The sequence below is a fragment of the Portunus trituberculatus genome, chromosome 24, assembly GCF_017591435.1.
Source record: "Portunus trituberculatus isolate SZX2019 chromosome 24, ASM1759143v1, whole genome shotgun sequence".
In the NCBI taxonomy this organism is placed as follows: domain Eukaryota; kingdom Metazoa; phylum Arthropoda; class Malacostraca; order Decapoda; family Portunidae; genus Portunus; species Portunus trituberculatus.
Genome location: NC_059278.1, coordinates 14,329,956 through 14,353,100, shown reverse-complemented (window position 1 = coordinate 14,353,100; position 23,145 = coordinate 14,329,956). Strand labels below are relative to the sequence as shown.

Here is a 23,145-nt window from a genome sequence, read left to right as displayed (position 1 = left end):
AGATTAAGTTGCGGTGATTGAAGCTGGTGGCAATGATGATGATGATGTTGTTCCTGGGTTTAGTTCCAATCTTAATTTTTGTAAAGTAGGTTATTTGAATGATAATCTAAATACTTTTGTATCTAAAATAAATTAGTTCGCAAGAAAACTAATAGTAATACGTATTTCGGCAAAATTTATGCAAAGGTGATGATGAAGACATGGGTTTTAATTCACCTTCGCGGCGAAGGTAAATCCTGCTTGATCGTTGCCTTCCTGAGATGTGAGAAGACAGTGTTTGCTCTTAAGAATACCAGGCTTCTCCTGTATGGTATCCTTCAACTCACGAAGGTGGAAGGCATTGTTTAAGATCTTAATCTTTCTCAGTATGGTTCCCCCAAGAAGCAGTGTGAGTGCACATGGCATCATTGAGTCAAGTTAACCTGCATTAAATAGAATAAATCACATTACTTAATGGTATCTCCTTAAATACCAAGTTGCATTAAATCAAAATTGCTTTATTCAAACTCGTGTCACTCAAACTCGCATAAATCAACAGTTGACTTTAAATATATATATATATATATATATATATATATATATATATATATATATATATATATATATATATATATATATATATGATAGTGGAACTAGTAAACAAGAAAGAAGCAGGGATACCAGTGGTAGACTTCATTTATTCAATGTTTCACTCGAATAATAAAACATATCTCACAATAGGCTTTGGAGCTTTGTCTTTTTCTTTTCCTCGTTTTCTTCACACATTACCTCCACAATCTTATTGTCAGTCCTTCTCCTGTCACTCCATAGTGCAAATAGGCTGGTTTTCCATTTTTTTTTTTTTTTTTTTTTTTTTTTTTTGTAATTTTGTTCTGTGCATGCATTGTAACTTATTGCTTTGTCTTCCTTTTTTAATTTTTAATTTTTTTTCTTTCTTTCATTCATTCTTTCTTTATTCATTAATTATTATTATTATTATTATTATTATTATTATTTTTTTATTTATTTATTTATTTATTTTTTATTTTTTTACTCATTGTGGTTTGTGAGGCTTCATTTATATTTTTGTACTTATTGCTTTTTATTGTTTTAATTCCTGATGATACCTTCTGTGTAAGGTGAAACATCAAATAAATGAAGTCCACCACTGATATCTTCCTCATGTATATACGTATTCCTGTACATTGAGGGAGATGATGGGTGTTATGGCTCGTGTATGTTTTGCTTTGTTGAAATATCACAATCTCACTAAAAAGTCAACTATAATATACAATTTATTTCCTCTCCAGGAGCAATAGAATCACCAGCAGCTGGAAAGGAGAACCGCAAGCCCAAAGCATCCAAGACTGTTAATCCACCAAAGAAGAAACCTGACAAGAAACACAATGAAGGTCCACACCAGCCAGGCACTCTGCAGGAGGCCATAGGCAGGGTAAGAACACCACACTCACTGTCACCCTCATCACAACCTGTTTGTATTTTCTCTCTCTCTCTCTCTCTCTCTCTCTCTCTCTCTCTCTCTCTCTCTCTCTCTCTCTCTCTCTCTCTCTCTCTCTCTCTCTCTCTCTCTCTCTCTCTCTCTCTCTCTGTATATGTGTGTGTGTGTGTGTGTGTGTGTGTGTGTGTGTGTGTAGGTTGGTAAGTAACTAAGTGTCATGTGTCAGTCAACCATCCCTCTTCTATTGCCAGGGTATATGGATACCCTTAGAATGGAAAGATGCTAAGGACTGTTGAGCAAGTGAATGCAAGATACCCTCTCCTAGCTCTATATTATTGCAATCAAGTTTTTAAGATTGGTAGTTCCAAGTAATTGTTTCATTTGGCAAGTTTGAATGCATGGTCTGTGACTGAATGATTTTTCTCCTGTAGCTCAATGTAGGACAAATGCAGAACCTGCTGGATGTTGTGAAGTCACGGTTTCATGATTCCCCATTGATATGGCTCAAAGACTTGGCCTCTTACCTCAACGTGCGAATCAATCCGATCCACACACCTGACCCAGCCTTCAGAGGCCATCCACCCTTGTATCCAACATCTTTGCTCAGTAATGGGGTAAAGAATGTAAGTGTTGCCTTGTCTCATGTTGATTTTTCATGTGTATCTCTTGACCAAAGGAAGTAACATTGTACTAAACAGAAGTAAATTAGAGCTTACTACTAACTAGGAAAATCATAACTGATATAAAACAGTTGAAAACCCCTAAATGAATAAAAAAAAAATAATAATAATAATTAATTAATTAAATTTTTTTTTAATTTTTTATTTTCCCAGTTGTTTTATTTCATATTAGGTATCAATGTACAGTTTGATATTGAATATTTGTATTTATTAGTTACTACTGTTTTATGTTGCTTTCCATTCAAGCAAAGTGGCAGATAGGATCATAATGGTGTTCACCTTTTCAGTTACTAATTGAAACATTCACAAGCTGTAACGACTCTGTGTTGGCAGCGTTTCATAAGCACTGTGTCAGTTCAATGGTACAAGAACAAGTGAAAGGACTCAGTGTTGTCGGGTACAAACTATTTATACAAGTAAGTGTGACAAAGTTACTTCCATGTAGGGAAAGGCATGTACTGTGTAGGTTATTATGTAATTAATGATGGTGGTGATAACATGGTGATGGGTGGCCTTTGTATATTCCCAGATGCTATCCATCCAACATCCACAAGTGGGTTTAGTCAATCTACCGTTTTACTGTGAATTGCGGCACAGCATTCAGAACCAGACTCCTACCTGCCTCTCCTTACTGTGGGCAGTAGGACAGCTTGGCCACAATGACTTCATCACTGGTTTGCAAGGTAACTATGTCTTCAATTAGTGGCTTTGATTGTTATGTCTGTCATACTCAAAAATTTGCTTGTCACTGTATACAGTTGAACCTCTCATCCGTGGACTTCACTTGAAAGGATATCGGATTCAATGAACAGAATCCATTCATAAGCCATTACCCAGAATGTCGCGTATGAAAGTTCAAAAGTCCCTTGTATTGCAAATTGAGTCCAATAGTTTAGCAATTATCAGTTAAGCAGCTGTGGTGTGCATGCTACTATATTAGCAATTGCTTACATACATGTACCAGTTGAACAATGAGGAAGAGGAGGAGCTGGTGGCAAGATGGATAATGTTGAAGGTGACACACTCATAGTTTGTGTTGATGGCTTTGATAACTTCGAAATTCAGGGTTATTATGAAGATTTATTCTTTAAAAAAAAAACTAGAAATTCGTGGAATAATATGATAGAGACAAATAGTTAAAGTTGGATACGTTTTTCAAAAATAGAATCACTTCTAGAATGCAGCCAGACTCATGGTCTTGGTGCTACAGATTGCTCAGAATTACTCATGAGTCCAGCTGTTGTTTGGGCAAGCAACAAGGAGACAATATTTGTCTACAAATTAAAACATCGTCACCAACATGGAAGTCGGTCAGAATTCAAGAACATATGTGTGATATGGATGGGAATTCAGTTTTTAAATGAATTTGTGATGTGGAGAGATATGATCTGGAAGGGATGAGTGTATGCATCTAGGAGTTATGGTGATCTTAGATTTTAGATTCATGAGAATGTACTTCTTTAATGGTGGTTAGTTTGGCTTGGCTATGCTCTTTAAGTACTGAAATAAGTTATATTATTTCTTGAGTTTGCATTTACTGTTTGGAGGTTGTGCTATTAATCCTTTCAGTCTGTTGTAAGTTTCATTGTTATTTTCAGTGTGGCTGGACCTAATGGTGCCTCTCATTGGTCTGAAGCACTACTCTGCATTCGTGGTGGACTATGGCAGCACAGTGTTTGGGAGTGGAGGGGGGGATGGTGCTGAGTCCTGTGGGGAAGTACTGGGTGTGCGGGAATTCTTTACCATACTGGACTTCACTTGGTCTTCATCAGGATCTCTAACAAAGCCCGTCCAAAGGCAGCTGTTTGCCCTGTATCCCAAAGTGAAAGTATGATGGCCCCATTTGCTCTCTCTCTCTCTCTCTCTCTCTCTCTCTCTCTCTCTCTCTCTCTCTCTCTCTCTCTCTCTCTCTCTCTCTCTCTCTCTCTCTCCATTTTAAACTTCAGTTTAAGAAAAAAGGATTGTTCCTCCTTTTTGTGTCCTTTCCATTTTAAGAGAAAATACTTTGACTTTAAGGTAAATAGATATTCTTTGTTGTTTACTGTAAGAAAATTCAAATTGCAGAGGACAATTGAACTCAGATTTGAAGTACTGTGTTTTTGCTTATTTACAGACGGCAGCTTTTAGTTCCAATCCAGAAGTTACATTACGAAACTTCTTTCCTTCCTTTCTGCGACGCCTGGATGTAAACATCACTCATCTATTGAGAGTTGAGGTAATTATTTGATAGAATGCATGGTAATCTCATTGTGATTTGTTATAATTGTAAAAAAAAATATGTAAATATTGTACAAGGATATGTCGTCATAACTTTTTAAGCTGTTCTTATAGGGTTGTGAAACCAAAATTTCAAGAGTTGCTTGATCCAAAGGAGTTGCCCATGGATAATGCAATTTTGCCATTTGACATGTCACATGATGATTATTGATCTGAATGGCAGTAAAAATTTACTTTTGAAATTTGATGGTTAAATTCAGTTCTATTGGTAAGAAATGCCTTGCCCTACTTAGAAAGTTACAAGTAAAAATTAGTGTAAAAAAAAAGTAATAAGTTTTAACAAACTTACATTTTTATGAATTTAACAAAAGTAAAATTTTTTTGATGTATAGGAATGGAATCTATTGCAAACATGATAGCAAAATAAGGAAGACCATAAATTTTTATAGGGTGAGATTGAATATAATAAATATCATTGGATAGTTAGCATGGTTAGAGAACCTTCAAGATGAGCAAAAATCAAAGATCTTGAATCCCGGCTGAAGAAATGTTACTTTGAGTTCTTCCCATTAGTATGTGGTTGCTTACTCCCCAACTGCTAACTCTGTACAAGGGCCTTATCCGCCCATGTACGAAGTTCTCTTTGCATATTTGGGGGAGTTCCACTGACATAGTTTTATTAGATAGGGTGGAATCAAAAGCTTTTTGTCTCTGACTGTCTTCAACCTCTTTCTCACCGCTGGGATGTTGCATCTCTTGCTATATTTTATCACTATTTTCATGGTAACTGTTCTTTTGTTCTTGCTAACTGCATGCCTCCCCTCCTGCTGCCTCGCTGTACTATGCTTTCTTCTTCCTTTCACCCCTATTCTGTCCAACTCTCTAACACAAGAGTTAACCAGTACTCTCAGTCTTTCATACCTTTCTTTGGTAAACTTTGGAACTCTCTACCTGTGTGTATTTCAAACTTCCTATGACTTGACTTCATTCAGGAGGGAGGTTTAAAGACATTTGTCCCTATCCTCTGGCTAATTCTATTGGCTTTATAAGGAGACTGGCACCTGAGTAGGTCTTTTTCTTTATATTTTTGTTGGCCTAGGCCAGCCCTCCTCTCTTGCATAAAAAAAAAGAAAATAGAATGGAAAGATTGATTAAGTTGTTGATTCTTATGAAGTTGACACAAAAAAGCTATCAGACGTGGAGAAATGGTAATGATTGTTTAATGCTTTATTTCCCCAGCTACTGACCTGCCTAGTACAGTGCCTGACACAGGATCCACAGTGTTGGAATGTGTGGTCACAGCTGTATGTGAAACACCTGGTACAGTCATCCATCCTGCTGGATCACTTAGGTCAGTTGAGGATGGGGTGAGGCATTAATGAGAGAGAGAGAGAGGGGGAGGGGGATTCAGGGATGAGCTTTTGAAAAAAATACTGAAGATTCTGTAAACCCAACAAGTACAGTAGTAAACCTGTACAGCCCCATATATTTGGAGCTTTTTCTCACCTCAATCCTGAGTTCTTATCTTCTTTTTCATTTGCATCAATCAATGGGTGATTATCTAAAACTAAGTAAGAAGAAAAGATGTGCAGGTAGTCCCTGAAATATGATTGGGTTATATTCCTGAAAATTCAATCATGGAATGAATTATTGTGTAGCAAACTTAAGATTGAATGGGAAAAACAGGGTCCATATTCTACTAACTGTCATAGTTAATAGTTAATCATAGCAAGATAAAATAAAGCGTTTTAGACCCAAGTCCATCTATGACAAGCTTTAACCTTGTGACATCGTCATAAGTTCCAAGACAGGATTCACCTTGCTATAGCGCTGCCAATGACTGTCTTAACTTTTGTCATCATCATGATAATATAGTTGTATATACCATAACACGACCCCCAACCGTTTTTATTATTAATTTAATGATAAATGTCAGTAGTAATGACTAAATAATGTCTTTTTTATGCAGTAATGTATTATTGTAAGTAAATACCAGGGGAAATACAATAAGTTTTCCCAAATTCAAACAAATCTTGCTCGGCATAGACTACATGTGTCAGACTGTTGGGCATAACCTCCCTTTTTTTTTACATTCTGACTATTCCTAAAAGTAGTAATGTGATATCAAAATAACTTAAAGAAAATTATGTCAAGAACTTATTTCATTCTATATATTTTAGTTGACAAATTGTGAGCCTGAAGATGGTCAGTGAGGTGAGGGTCAGGAATTCTGTGAGATCTGACGATAAATATATAAAATACAGCCCCTGGAATTTATTCCAAAACCCATAAACACCATATTTAGATGCAATTGTTACCTAAGACAATTAAACACATGTTTCACAAGTAAAATATACACAAGAATAAAGCAATAAAAGTTAAATAAATTGATAAAAATTTGTAATTACTCTCACTGTAATATTAACTCTATCCCTCCTGAGGCTGGAGGACTCTTGCAATAAAATCCCTTCCGAAGCACATTGGACATTGTGACAGTGTGTATGCTTATGTGGTGTTGGCTGTAACCAAGAGTGGGGCTGTACAGGCCACTGGTTATTGTCCATGCACATTATAAGATTTAAAGTACATAGTGATGTACTCCACAAGAAAATATGCTATTAAACTTGCACAAGATGAATTAAGACATAAACCTTTGGTATGAATCATATTTGCTTTTTCTTTCACCACAGGGAGAGAGTGGAAGGTCCTGAACCAATCATTAAGAATTAAGCGGAAAGAAGTGAGGGAAACCATAGAGAAATTTGACAAGAGCAACAAGCAGATGTCCCACAAGGCTGCAGCTGTGCCTGGAGTCCTTGAAGCAACACATGCCACTGAGGTGATTATTTCTGTATCTTTGTGTCTGTTAGCGATTATATTGATCTTTGTGACCTTTTATTTTGCATGTGTTTGTTTCTTGTTGGTTTTTTTTCTCTATAGTATTGTTCTCTGTTTTCAGGTGACAGACATCACAATCTCATATCTGTCATTTGGATCTGGTTATGTTTTTTTTTTTATTGTTCCTCTTAGGGAATGGTAGAAATGTTGGATCTGCATTTACCTATTTATTTGTTAACTTATGTATTTATTTTAATCTGTTTGTCATCATAGTTTATTTATTTATTTTAATCTGTTTGTCATCATAGTTTTGTTTAACCCATAAATAGTCAATCATGTACAAGAACATCTGAAATCAGAGGTTACTTCCTGTGGTCATTTATATTTTTGACTTTCCTGCTTTGAAATTCCCTCTAACTTCGTGAATTATGTTTCTAGAAGTGTCTAGCATGTTCAGTACTGCTTCCATTTAGACACTCACAAGCTCCCCATTCCCACTCCACCCCCTCACTGCCCATGCTTTGCTACTTCACTTGCTTCTGAGTCATGATGGCACTGATGCATCATCACACTCTGACTCCTGCTAAAATTTATGCACATTTATGTCGAGTTGAGAAGGACATTGGTGACCAATACAATGATATCAGCATTGGTGATAGTGATGCTGACCCAGATAATGTATATGATCATGAGGAAGAAGATGGAGAAAATGAAACAAAATACTTTGATGTGCTATTGCTACTTCACACACTTCTCTGAATGCTGGACCTTCACATGCCTCCACCTCATCTTTCCTTAGCAACACATGTGACTGGCTCTATGCATCTTGAGCAAGGAGGAAGAGAAGAGAGGCTAGGTCATCACATGGAAAGCAACAATCATCTGTTGCTCCCAACTAATTATAATGTTGATTATTTTAATAACCTTGAGTTAATACACTTACTCTTGCAACACAGTGATGAGGCATGCCACACATGGGCAAACCCACCACAAAATGCCACTCCCAGGGTAGGAGGAGGATTCCTACTATAATTGATGCAGCTAGGCTTGTTGGCTAATGGGACTTGGTAAATAGGGCAGATTTTAAGCCACAGTTATTCAGTTTTGATGGATCAAATTTGGAGTAAAAGTACAACATTCATTTTCACTTACAGCATTTAATTTTGTATGGAATGTTTTTGTGCTGTAAGTTGACTGACAAATTTATAAAAACACAAATTGTCATTTCAGATTTATTTCTTGCCACATGACTCTTAATAGTAAATAAAATCTGGATTACCAACTGGTATTCCTGACAGTTTGTAAGTTTATTCACTTGCTTAGTAATGAAGTACAGGTTACATACTTCAAGAAGGGACTTATATTACTTAATTGGAATATGTTAGGGTGGAGCAAAGACTTGTGTGGCTTTGGCAGCTTTGTAAGGCTTCCCTGGATGGGTTCAAGACATTCTCAGAGTAGTGTAGACGTTGGACACCTTCATTCACCTTCTCCCGTGTCAGTTTTGAATGTGAAAACTAGATGGTTCCGTTAAAGTGTTTCTATGAAATTTAGCAGATTACATAGACTGAAAAAGATGTATCAGAAAGCTAAGAGGATGTTTTCATTTGATAAAAACAGAAAAATTAACTCTAACTCCTTGCCAAAACCTACAAGGAGAAAAGGAAAAGCTATTTGTGGTGTGGAATCTCAAGATGATACCCCATGGAGATTCTCCTATGTTAGAGCATCCAACTCACTCCGCCGTTATGGCAACAAATCAAGATCTTACTCAGCAGGTGACGGTAGTTTGGGAAGCAGCAGGGAAGACTTACTTGATCCTCCTCTCCTCTTATCAAGAAGGAAAAAGTTAAATGTTACCAATCGATTATCTAACAAATACAAAAGTGGCAACAGTAGTTCAGAAGACTTACTGTATGAGTCTGATTACACAGAAGAACCTTTAAGCAGTGGAATGCCAGAGACAGATGGAAGTGTTTTCAGCAGTCAAGAGAATCTTTTTAAACCCAAGAGTAGATGCTCTGCAAATGTGTCCCAATTTCTGCGCAGGCATAGTTCTGATAAAACCAGGAAGGGTCCAGGAACCAAAGCACATCCTCGCAGTGCTTCACCACACATTAAGGTTGAGTTCCACCACTCAACAGAAGGAAGGCATGACATTGATGATTCAACATCATTAAGTCCCAGCAAGGAAGAAAAAGAAAATTGCAACAACATAGACCATCAACAATTACAACCTTTGTCAGCAGCAGGAAGTGCAGCAGTGTCTGAAAGATCAATGTGTACTGTCTCAGAGCCTGTCTTATCAGATAACACATGGCCTATCAGACATAGAGTCCACATGGCAGTTGTAAAAACAATTCAGAGATTAGGGAGTCATATTAACAATATGAGAGAACAAATTGAAAACCTTGAAGACAACTGTATTGTATTAAAAGACAAACTATGTAATCTGCGAGAAGATCATGATGCACTAGAAGTGAAGATCACAAGCTTAGAAGAGCGATGTCAATGGTATTCAGATTCCAAGGACCACAAATATAAAGAAGATAACATTGTCAGTGAAGGCTGTATTCCCTCAGCTGACCAAGTCAATAGAGACTCAATTAACGGCAAGGTGAGTGAAGGTATAACAGAGCCTACCTCTGTTGTCACAATAGCCAACTTCATAGATCCTTCATTTGTTAAAGATGGAAGTTCTGTAAGTCCAATGAAAACATGATGGTAGAAACTATGCATTGAAGAACAAAAAACACATACAGTATATTCAGGGATGCATGAATGTCTTCATCAAACACTATAGAAAGAATTTTCTTAGCAAGTTTCCCCTTTCCATTTTGCCTTACTCTGTAGTTGTAATGCCATATGATGACTGTCATCTTATTGTTTCTATATCCACTTACCAAGTTCATAGTCCCCTTTTGAGTGACAGAGCCAAGACAAAGCACATGAGGCTTTTTAAACTGAATTAATTCTTCCCCTCATTTTGAAAGTATCATTGAAAATTCATTGAATGATACTGATTTTATGTTGCATAGTCTGTACTGCTTCTTGATTGTTGATACTGATTTTATATTGCATAGTCTGTACTGCTTCTTGATTGTTTCATTACTTTTATTGTTCTGATGTATTGGATGAAGTATTTGTTTGCAAACGTTATCCGGGCCACATATCTTAAGGTACAACCTTCTATGCTCCCCCTGAGTTCCTGCCATGTTATATTGATTTGATTTTTGACTTAGTAAATCAATTTGCTTCAGTCCTAAATATTTCTTTCCAGACACTCTTAAACCAGATGAACTCCATAAAGAAAAAGTCACATCGACCCAGTTTATTTAACCTTTTGGCCATTCTGCTAGTAACAGCAGTTGTATGGGATATCAGAAGTGCTGGATCCTTCAGAGGTGAGCTGCTTAATCTGTACAGTGTTTTGGTACATTGTAATTCCTCTCCCCATCTAATATTTCTTTGTAAAATTGCTTAAAACCATGATAAATTAAAAAGAAATGTAACATATTTTAGCTTACCATCACTTATAAGTAATTTTTTATTTATTTATTTCAAGTTTGGAAACAAAAATGGTCATGTTGATTTCTGTAGACTTTCTTAGATTTGAGTGTGCTTATCCAAGTAAATACAGTGATGCCTTGGAATACAAACTTAATCCGTTCAAAATTTTGTTCTTACTCCAAATAGTTCTTACTCCAAAGCATCAAAATACATGTATTCTTAGGAAGAAATTATAATTCGTTCCAAACCACCTCCCACGACCAAAAAACTTCTATTTTTTACCTAATTTCTTACTTTTTGCATTCTATTACTATATATACTACTATTACTATTATGCTATAACTATAAAAGATCGGAAAATAAAGCAGGAAAGTAAGCAAAATGTAATACAGTAATCGCCCGCGTATCCGGATTATAGCAGCCAAGGCCCTAGCGGATATGCGGAATTACCTTTCCCAATCTCTTATAAATTGAAAAAAAACATGTACATAATCCAAATGGGTAAGAAAACAATGTATGGAAGCACATTAAATGATTGTGTATACAATAATGACTTCCTGGAGCATGATAGAATGATAACATATCAAATACCTGCTTCTCTAGAAAATGTGATGGTTGGGAAGATGCCATTAGCAGTGACATGGCAATCTGCTGTTTCACTGCTGAACTGGACATTAGTGTGTTGAAGTGAGATAATGATGATTAAGTATTTATTGTTTGTCTGGTACAGCTTTCTACGTCTGTCTCAGCATGATCTTTTGTTATAGTGTTATTGTGAGAGCTATGTGATTTAAAGTTGTGATGATGAAGGCAGTAAGAAAAAAAAAAGTGTTTGAAAAAATCATAACAGTCTTAATGATATAGAGAGAAGGTGGAGAAGCCTGGCAGTGAGGCATGAGGTGAGGCAGGGTCTTGGGGGGGGAAATAACACGAATGATGGAGGAGAGAGGGGAGACCAGAATTGAAAGTCCAGCTGTCTCCCAACGATACATTTGTTTGTTTGTTTCTAGTTGTCTTCTCTTCTTGATGTTTCTCATTCTAATTCTCGTCAACTTATACCTGTCAGGCAAAAATTAGAGAGTGAAATGACACACCTCCCTACTTGACTCCTGGCCACGTACTTTGTAGGGCATGAGTCAGGCTGTGACACAACCACACAAGACATTTAAAAATGGCTTCCTGATGGGAAGGGTATTTAATTATCAAAAAATAAAGTATACCATCTGGTAATTTAGGGTCTGAAGATTTTGGAGATACAATAGTAATCCCAAAATCTTAAATCCCACAAATTAAATAAATAAATCCTGCATCTCCCTAAGGTCTGAGTTTAATTTTTTGGGAGGTGGGTAATTCGTATAAGTCAGATATATGCAGGCAACCCCCACTTAACAAAGGGCTTACGTTCCTAACAATGCCTTCGTTAAGCAAATTTTCGTTAAGCGAACCATTTATAACAAGTTTAACCCCCAACTTGAGCTTCCATTGAGAGTAAACAAAGCGAGAGTGCATCACAGTACAGTAAAAGGTTTAATGAAAGTAAATAATATGAAGTTAAACATTTAAGCAGTTTAATTTAAGACTAAGTCATTATAATGTACACTAATGTATGTATGTAAGTAACTTTATAATGTTGATGGTCTTAAATTTATGAAGAGAGGGAGAATGGAGCGGGAAATACGCTAGCTGGCAACTTGTGGATTGTAAACAAAGGGCACATCATTGTACTACATACAAAACTTGTGTACCACATTTCCACAAGGCTTTCCATTTTATCCATTGCAGTCATGAGTCCAGGTGGTTCTTTTAGCTTGCAAGGAAGATATGATCTCACCAGCCTTCTTAATAGAGTCTGCTGACTTGAAAATGGTAGACAGTAGATGGAATCAAGCCATGGTGGGAAGCAGTGCTATTAGTTTTCTCGCCTCTTTCGTGTCTGTGAATAATATCCAGCTTCACTTCAAGAGTAAGAGACTTCCTGGTCTTCTTAGCAACGCTAGGCGACATTGTAGGGCGTTTTGGTAGTATGTAGAGTGAGGGAAGATGAGCTGCTGCTGACGCTGTTATTGTTTTGAACTAGGGGGAGTGAGTGGTGCACGTTTTGTCCACGAGAGGCGCTGGTGTTTTCAAAAGCCTGTCGACTTGCGTGATATGGCAGGGCTTTCAAACTTGGAAAAAATTATCTGGATAAAATTTCGTTAAAGCGAGTTTGGTGTTTGTTAAACGAGCAGATGGTAGTAAAAGGAAACTTTCGTTGTAGCGAAATTTCGTTGTGTGAACCTTCGTTAAGCAGGGGTTGCCTGTATACTATAATGAAAATTCAACTTCTCGTAGCCAGAAACAAGCGTCACCACATCCTCCTATGTGACTCCATCAAACCAGCACCAGACATTCTTATATAAGCCAATAAGTTCTTTTTTTATATACTGCATTCATTATGGAAAATAAATCAGGAAAGTAAGCAAACTGTAATATGAAAATTCAACTTCTTCGTGGTCAGAAACAAGCGTCAACACATCCTTCCCAGCCAAGTCCATCACACCAGCACCACGCACTATTATCTAAACCAGGGGCAGGCAACCTTTTTAGAGTGAGTGCCAGATGAGACTCTTGGAAGGAGGTCGCGGGCCGGAGTGAAAAACGAAATCTCAGACAAATGCATGGAATACTATAGTAATAAAAGAAAACGTATGCACACACGACTACTACTACAACTACTACTACTACTAATAATAATAATCATAATAATAATAATGAAATGTAAAGTAATTCAATAGTATAATTTATTCATTTAAAAACTTAAAATTTATTAGAGTTTCTTCTCTACTTTTAGTGGGAGGTCCGCGGGCCGGATTGCATTAATAAAGCCTAGCAGGGTGGCGGGCCGGACGCTAAGCCTTCGCGAGCCGGATGTGGCCCGCGGGCCGGAGGTTGCCCGCCCCTGATCTAAACCAATAATGAAATAAAGATAACGATTCCAATATTGTCATGCATCATAATGTATTTTTGAACTGCTTACTTATCCACGGAAATACATGTATGTCTTATATCTCACCAAGAAATACATAAAAAATTATAAAATACAGCATACTGACATAAGAGTAGGTGTGAGGGCTTGGTGCCCTCACACCTACACAAACATATCCTTGTAAAAGCTGATACAGGCAACACCCGCTTAATGAAGGTTCACACAACGAAATTTCGCTACAACGAAGGTTTCATTTTACTACCATCTGCTTGTTTAACGAACACCAAACTTACTGTAACGAAGTTTTATCCAGGTAATTTTTTTCAAGTTTGAAAGCCCCGCCGTATGACGCAAGCCAACAGGCTTTTGAATACACCAGCGCCTCTCGTGGACGACATGCGCACTGCTCACTCCCCCTAGTTCAAAACAATAACAGCGTCAACAGCAGCTCGTCTTCCCTCGCTCAACTTACCACCAAAACACCCTGCAATATCGCCTAGCATTGCAAAGAAGACCAGGAAGTCTCTTACTCTCGAAGTGAAGCTGGATATTATTCACAGACACGAGAGAGGCGAGAAAACTAATAGCATTGCTCGCCACCATCTTGACTCCATCTACTGTCTCTACTATTTTCAAGTCAGCAGACTCTATTAAGAAGGCTGGTGAGACTGTATCTTCCTTGCAAGCTAAAAGAACCACCTGAACTCATGACTCTACAATGGATAAAATGGAAAGCCTTGTGGAAATGTGGTACATAAGTTTTGTATGTGATACAATGATGCGCCCTTTGTTTACATTCCACAGGTTGCCGGTTAATGTCTTTCCCGTTTCACTCTCCCTCCCTTCATAAATTTAAGATCATCAACATTATAAAGTTACATACATACAATAGTGTACATTATAATGACTTAAATTAAACTGCCTAAATGTTTAACTTCATAATTTTTACTTTCATTAAACCTTTCACTGTACTATGATGCACTCTTGCTTTGTTTACTCTCAATGGAGTCAGGGGTTAAACTTGTTATGATCAATGATGTACATGATTGGCTAAGTGTCCACCATCTTGAAAACAATGGGCCAATGACAGGCCTCAGTTTATGACAGATAGCCTCAAACATAAACAAACTGTGCGGCATAAAGGAGCGTGCATGGTCTAGATATAAGATATGTCTGGACCGTGGGAGTGCGGTTTCTGAAAAGCGCCATGATCATGCCTGACGGGATCTAATGTAAGAGCCACGATTGTGCCTGACGGGCTATAAGGGTTAAGGCTTTTAATTCATGAGCTGGATACTTCTAGAATCTTCCATATATCTGTCTGTATGTCTCGTGACTACGTGTGCTGCTACGCCAGGCAATGATCTTAATAACTAAAAAAAAAATTCATACTATTATCCCCGGCACTACAAAACAACAACCAAACAACTGCAAACAACACTCCTGAGGCACTTGAGGCAGGGTGTGCCTCAGTATGCAGTCAGCTGATCGCGCAGTGCTGCGCACAATCTGTTGACTGAGTTTGTTATTGTTTGCACTCCAAAGCAAAGTTCGTCCTCCAGTGCAACAAAAACACAATTTTTTTGTTCGTACCCATCCCCTTACATGTGTCTCTCCTTACCAAAATTGTTGGTACAAAATTGCCAGTTTCAGAAGTCAGTATACCAAATATACCTCACCCACAATGCTCAAACCATTTTCCAACCATCAATCACATCAATTTCCTCATCACAATCTCCAAAACCACCTCCAACATCCACACAAATAAAAGAAGTGTACCAAAAACAGTAGCTCCTATGCTTTCCTATTATGGCTATATTTACTAAACATGCAATACACTGTATATAAATACAGTGGTACCTCTAGATACGAATTTAATTAGTTCCCGAGTGGCTTTCGTATCATGTTTTTTTTGTATAATGAGTTGCATTTTATGTGTAAATCGCCTGATTTGTTCCAAGTCCTATGAAAACACCACATTAGATTTTATAATAAAGGTAAAACCAGAATGAAATAAGAGCCAAATACATTTAAATCATTCAATATACCTAACCTAACTGTTAATACCTGTAAATGAAGTAGATAATAGAACATGAGGCAATAATAAATGAAAAATAATAATACGAAAATTATACAAAAATGTGGAACCTAACCTTTTGAGTGAGGCGATGTCCGAAAGCGAAAGTGGCAGCAGAGAAGGAGGGCAAACGGCAGAAAATATAGAAAATGGCAGGAAACATTAACACTTACCTTTATGAAACACTTAAAATTATTATTATTATTATTTTATTTATTTATTTATTTTTTTTTTTTTTTTTGTTTATTTATTTATTTATTTATTTTTTTTTTTCAGTTTCTAAATTTCATCAATTAACGCTTAACTTTACGAGACACTTAAAATTAATATTTCTTTTTCAGTTTCTAATTTTCATCAGATTATTCTTCCCTTCTCTGTTTTTTTGGATCATTTTGACCTTCACCTTGACTCACTAATGGCCTCTTTCAAAAGGGTCGTGGTCAAGATGGCCCCTGACCATGACAGCCCTCCCTGACGGCCCCATGTTTACCACAACCTTTTTTTTTTTTTTTTTTTTTTTTTTTTTTTTTTTTTTTCCATGTAAGATGGTTTGAAATTATACTTGTTAATACAACATCATATACTAAAACAGATTGTATTAACAAATCAGTCACTCACCACTCCCCCATCCTTCCCCCTTCCTCAGCCAGTGATAGGTACTGTACCACGTAGTACATACGTGAGTACTTACTTTTAATCACCGCAATAATGTTATCGTGTAATGTTTATCATTAAATTGCATACTTGTTAATACAATCTGTCTTAAAATGTAAGATACTGAAACATTCCAAAGATTGCAAAACATAACATTAAAACATTCGATATTTAGCTAAGTGGCACCTCCGGCTGCTGCAGCAAGCCAGCAAGTCATCGTCACCTCATAGAAAACACAATGGACTATTGCACGCCTCTTAGAAATTTTAAAATCATCTTATGGGTAAACAAAACCATAAAATGCATATGTGTATATAACATTTTCTGCTTAGAATGCATGTTCTCTCACCTCTTTCAGTATTTACAGAAAGTGGTGTTACACCCTGTATACGTATACTATGCACTATGTGTGCAGGGTACACTGGTGTACCAATATGTTATGGTTTTTAACGCTCCATACTACAAAACATTATCTCAGGAACGCTGAGTTACGATTCGCAGTTAACGTGTTATCATAATGAAAGAAATAAGAGGACAATAACCCAAATTTGGTGTGGGGTCGTCATGGTAAACATGGGGCCGTTAGGGTAAACATATGAGGCCGTCGTGGTAAAAATGGGGCCGTCTTGACCAGGAAACCTTTCAAAAATAACGGTCCAAGGAACTTTGTTTCTGCCTACTTTTCAATATGTTCCTGAAATGACTCAGGCAAATGTCATTAAACTGCGCAAGAAGATGACTTGTGTGGCGCAAATTTTAACATTTTCTGCACATGGGAATTTCAAGTTTTGTTTCGTATTTATTGTATGCTGAGTAATTTTTCGTAATATGAAGCGAAAAAATCTTCGCATATTTCGTAAATGAAATTTTTGTATACAGAAGCTTTCGTATCTCAAGGTACCACTGTATCTGCATACAGCTCATACCTGACCATACATGTTATTTATGTGGACATATTGCTTGTTTACCACAACATTAGTCATGGCAATTTGCATGCAAGAGAAGGGAAGAGAAAGGATAGTGTAATGCTACATGGCAAAGGCACCACAACATTGCAAAAACACCCACAAAAAAATGAGAGGCGTCACACAACTGTACTGCTGCATCATCCATCACACAGCCCTATATCCTGCTGCAGCAGTCTACATCACTGTTTTATGCTTGATGGGAGGACACACACACACATACAAGATAGAAGAGAACGTGGGGACCTAATAACAATGTACAAGGTAGTCAATGGCATTGGAAAGATAGACAAAGAAGACCTGGTGCTGTTGGCAGAAGAAGATGGAAGGACAAGAGGACATGAAAAGAAGATCAGGATGAGGTAGTGTGTGAAGGATATTGGAAAATACAGTTTTCCACACAGAATGGTGGAAAAATGGAATGCATTGGATAATGAAGTTGTTACAGCACATAATGTGCATAACTTTAAGGAAAAATTAGATAAATGGAGATATGGAGACAGGACACTATGAGCCCTGCTTGAACCCTGTACAATACAACTATAGTCCTGCTTGTCTAAGAATGTGGATTGGGTGCGGCCCCCATGGGAAATAGCGGGAGTACAGTGCTGCCATACCTTTAATCCCTCGTTGGCTACCCCCCCCTCTCCCTCTTCCTCCCTTTCTCTTACCCCTCCCTCTTCCTCCCCCTCTCTTTCCTCCTGGTCAAGGACACCAGCTGACCTCCCATCACCTGTATGGATGGCGGGCGTGATTGGTGTTGCTGCCGTGAGGATTTGAATGTGGTTTTTTTCTTACTTATGTCAGCTTATTTTAAAGTACTTTCCTTCACGATATAATCTAATTATAACTATGGAACTATTTACCCATCCCAAACTGCAAGGAAACCTCTTTATAAGTATATATATTTTTTTTTAGCAACACTGTAAAATATGTATGCCACGTTTCTTGCCAGGCTTATGAATATATTATCAATGATAAGTTTACTGTTCTCTCATACGTTGTAATACTAAGGTTAAATGCGTATGTATATTTGCTGACCATATTTGCTAAAGTTTTACTAATATTAGAACTCTGCTGCATCGCTGGCTATGAGATATGCGGCACCACTGTACAGCGGGAATTCCCCAACACAGCCGCACCCAATCCACATTGTTGGAGGAGCAGGACTATAGATAAACACACACACACACACACACACACACACACACACACACACACACACACACACACACACACACACACACACACACTAAGGAAGATGTAAGGAAAATTATAAGCAATCTGGATATTAATAAATCAATGGTGCCTGATGGCATATCTGGGAGGTTGCTAAATGAATGTAAGGATCAATTGTTGAACCCCGTATTTGATATTGTGGAAACCTCCATACGAACAGGATTAGTCCCGAAAGAGTGGAAAAGAGCTGACATTGTGCCTATATATAAGAATGGTAGTAGAATGGAACCGCTAAATTATAGACCAGTATTGTTGACTAGTATATTGTGCAAGGTATGTGAAGAAGTAATTAAAGCTAAGTGGAGTGAGTATCTAGAAAGTGAAAACATTCTGAGTGAAAGGCAGTTTGGTTTCAGAAAAGGAAGATCGTGTGTATCCAATTTATTATGTTTTTATTCAAGAGTGACTGACATACTACAACATAGAGAGGGATGGGTGGATGCTATCTACCTGGACTTGAGAAAGGCCTTTGATAAAGTACCACACAATAGACTGATGTGGAAACTAAAGATGATTGGAGGAGTAAATGATAAACTAGCAAAATGGATGGAAAATTACTTAATGGGAAGAGAAATGAGAACAGTGGTGAGAGGAAGGAAGTCCGAGTGGAAGAAGGTAACCAGTGGAGTTCCACAAGGGTCAGTGCTGGGTCCCATCATGTTTTTGATTTATGTTAATGATATGCCAGTAGGAATTGACAGTTATATGAACATGTTTGCGGACGATACTAAAATTATGAGGAGAGTAAAGAATGTGGAAGATTGTAACAAGTTACAGGAAGATCTTGATAAAATATATGAGTGGAGTAAGGAGTGGCAGATGGAATTTAATATAGACAAGACCCATGTTATGAAAATGGGAAGAAGTAGATACAGACCAAACAGGGATTACAGGCTGGGTGATGAGAAAATTAAAGAGACCAATGAGGAGAAAGACTTAGGAGTAACCGTGCAAAACACTTTGTCACCGGAGAAACACATTAACAAGATTTTTTGGAAAACATACAACATGCTTCAAAATATTGGCCTTGCATTCCACTACCTAGATGAAGGAATGATGAAGAAGATATTATGTACCTTAATAAGACCCCAGTTAGAATATGCAGCATGTGTCTGGTCACGCATATGAAGAAAAATGTGAAGAAGGTGGAAAGGGTACAGAGGCTGGCAACAAGGATGGTACCAGGACTCAGTGAGTTTAGACTATGAGGAAAGACTGATGAAGCTGGGGTTGACCACATTAGAAGAGAGAAGAACAAGAGGAGACATGATAACTATGTATAAATTGGTGAACAAGATTGACATACTGGACAGAGAGTTGATAAAGCTGACCACAAGTAATCATCTCCGAGGACATGGAAAAAAAGCTAATAAAGGACATCTGTCTAAATGATGTGAGAAAATACAGTTTCCCACATCGTAGCATTGATAAGTGGAATAAACTGAGCAGTGATGTCGTCGACGCGGTGTGTGTCAACCAGATGAAAGAGAGATATGACAGGAATGGACAAGGAGACAGGACACAGAGAGCTTAGCTCGGGTCCTGTAATACACAAATAGGTAAATACACACACACACACACACACACACACACACACACACACACAGGAACAAATAATGAAGACTAAAGAGGAAAAAGGTCTGGAAGTGATTATACAGGAAAATCTGAACCCTGAAAAACACATAAGTAAGATATTTGGATTATCAAATATAAGATGGTATTTCAATTCATGGACAAAGATATGATGAAAAAAGTTATCACAAGCATGATACGCCCAAAGCTGGAATATGCAGCAATGGTATGGTCTCTGAGATCTAAAAAAAGATATAAGAAGATTAGAACGGATTCAGAAGATTGCTACAAAGATGGTGCCAGAACTAAAGCACCTAACGGCTGAAGGAAATGGGACTACTAACCTTACAAAATAGAAGAGAACAAGGAGACCTAATAACAATGTACAAGATGGTCAATGGCATTGAAAAGATAGACAAGGAAGACCTGGTTCTGGTGACAGAAGAAGATAGAAGGACAAGGGGACATGTAAAGATGTGTGTGTGAAGGATATTGGAAAATACAATTTTCCACATAGAACAGTGAAAAGTGGAATGCATTGAGTGATGAAGTTACAGCACATAATGTGCACAACTTTAAGGAAAAATTGGATAAATGGAGACATGGAGACAGGACACTATGAACTCCACTCAAACCCTGTACAATACGAGGTAAACACACACACACACACACACACACACACACACACACACACACACACACACACACACACACACACACACACACACGCCCGGTAGCTCAGTGGTTAGAGCGCTGGCTTCACAAGCCAGAGGACTGGAGTTCGATTCCCCGGCCGGGTGGAGATATTTGGGTGCGTCTCCTTTCACGTGTAGCCCCTGTTCACCTAGCAGTGAGTAGGTACGGGATGTAAATCGAGGAGTTGTGACCTTGTTGTTCCGGTGTGTGGTGTGTGCCTGGTCTCAGGCCTATCCGAAGATCGGAAATAATGAGCTCTGAGCTCGTTCCGTAGGGTAACGTCTGGCTGTCTCGTCAGAGACTGCAGCAGATCAAACAGTAAAACACACACACAAGGCTATGGATCTACCAACCCTGGAACAAAGTAGGAGAGAGGAGACCTGATACAAGTTTTTAAATTGATCAACGGAATGGACCAAGTGGATAATGAGAAACTGATCCTGAGAGAAGAATATGACATTCGAAGCACAAGATCGCATAGTAAAAAGCTGAGAAAAGGAAGATGTCTGAGAGATATTAAAAAATATAGTTTCCCGCAAAGATGTATTGAGACGTGGAACAGTTTAAATGAAGAAGTAGTGTCTGCAACGAGTGTGCATACTTTTAAAGTAAGATTGGATAAGTGTAGATATGGAGACGGGGCCACACGAGCATAAAGCCCAGGCCCTGTAAAACTACAACTAGGTAAATACACACACTAACTCACTCACTCAAACAGTGCAGTTGTTAAGATTTACTTGGTTCTTTACTGATATATATTTTCTTTTCTTCAGGATCAAAATTAGGACAGACCATAGAAAGGCTAGGATTAACTCCATACATGGTAACAGCTGGAGAATATGCTAGAGCTGCATTTATTCATTCTTATAGGTAAGTGTGGTGGCTTTCATAAATTTATATGTGAATATCATAATGATACAAATTTGATTATCATTTTATGAATATGGACAAGTTGGTAAGTTTACTTAAAATGAAACCTTATTCTATACAGGTGGTGTGCAACAAACTTACCAGTGTACTACAGCCGAGGGTGTGAGCTGGCAGGCCCTTACCTTCTCCTCATGCTGGAGAAAATTGAATGGATTCTTGCTTACTGTTGGGCTGCAATGGACTCAGCCACTCAGTACATCCCTCCTTTAAAGGAAAAGGTATATCTTGTGTTGATTGTCAATTCAATAATGATTCTGTCATAGCCTTAATACTCTCACCTCAGTGTTATATGTATATTGTTTCATTAGCTGCCATAGTTTTTTTTTTTTCTCTCTCTCTCTCTCTCTCTCTCTCTCTCTCTCTCTCTCTCTCTCTCTCTCTCTCTCTCTCTCTCTCTCCATTATTACTTTAATAGTTAACATTCAGTGATGCTGCAGAACTCTGCAGTAAAGATTTTGGATGCTCAGGCTTTTTTTTTAGCATGACAAAATCTCACATTTTTTTACATGGTTCAAATCTTCTTAAAAATTTACCATTTACAAAATATGAGTAATACTGTTATCTTTTGTATATAAACATTCCAGATAGAAGCTACACTTCCTGGTGCAACTGCCTCTTTAAGTTACTATGGTGGCATTGCTCTGCAGTCATTACAAGATGGGTTCCTCTATTTACAAAATGCTTCTTCACCATACTTGACACAGGCTCATGCTTTTGTGTCCTCCAGGATCTTTGTGTAAGGATATCCTTTAAATTATCGTATCATAAACACTTATCTGGTTTTTGTACCATTGTTGGCCTCCTCAAGGGCACTAACAAGGACAGCATGCAACTGTAGGAAAACTTCTATATTTATATACAGTGGAGACTCAATACTCAAACATCTAAATAGCCAAATTTTTCAATAGTCGAACATAAAAGTTTGAATTAATACTAAAAAAAATACCTATTAGTCGAACGTCCATCCACATGGCTGTAAACAAAGGGTCTCTCCCTTCCTGCCGCCCCAAGCGCCCCACCGGGCCACTGCAACCAGTTTATCCTTTGCTGTCATAAGAATAACATTGTCCTGAGCTTTCTCTCCACTTTTTTTTTTTTTTAGAGGCTTACAGTGGCACCAAAGAGGCTTGTTGGTGGTGAGAATAAGCCTACAAGAAAGACAAGAAAGAATGTAGTGACAACCATCAAAAGGAAAAAGATTATTGATAAATACTAGAAAGGAATACTGTATGGCTAAATCTACAGTAGCCACAATACTGAAGAAGACAGAGCTCATCAAAAGAGCTGATGTGGTGATTGGTGTGAAAAGGCAATTTAAGCGACCTGCATCAGTGGAAGAAGTGGAAAAATTGTTGATTGGATAA

At 37.7% G+C, this 23,145-nt stretch overlaps 1 protein-coding gene across 1 annotated transcript in view; it reads left to right on the top strand.

Annotated features, from left to right (window-relative positions):
• LOC123508017 (transmembrane protein 214-B-like) overlaps positions 1–23,145 on the top strand; it is a 30,242-nt gene that overhangs the window by 5,228 nt on the left and 1,869 nt on the right. Inside the window, exons 2-13 of the mRNA XM_045261373.1 lie at positions 1,290–1,432; positions 1,870–2,061; positions 2,406–2,534; positions 2,648–2,801; positions 3,717–3,946; positions 4,232–4,333; positions 5,575–5,686; positions 7,026–7,174; positions 10,454–10,577; positions 21,625–21,721; positions 21,843–21,999; positions 22,366–22,517. Of these exons, the coding sequence (XP_045117308.1) occupies positions 1,290–1,432; positions 1,870–2,061; positions 2,406–2,534; positions 2,648–2,801; positions 3,717–3,946; positions 4,232–4,333; positions 5,575–5,686; positions 7,026–7,174; positions 10,454–10,577; positions 21,625–21,721; positions 21,843–21,999; positions 22,366–22,517 (1,741 nt within the window). The remainder of the gene's footprint in view (positions 1–1,289; positions 1,433–1,869; positions 2,062–2,405; positions 2,535–2,647; positions 2,802–3,716; positions 3,947–4,231; positions 4,334–5,574; positions 5,687–7,025; positions 7,175–10,453; positions 10,578–21,624; positions 21,722–21,842; positions 22,000–22,365; positions 22,518–23,145) is intronic.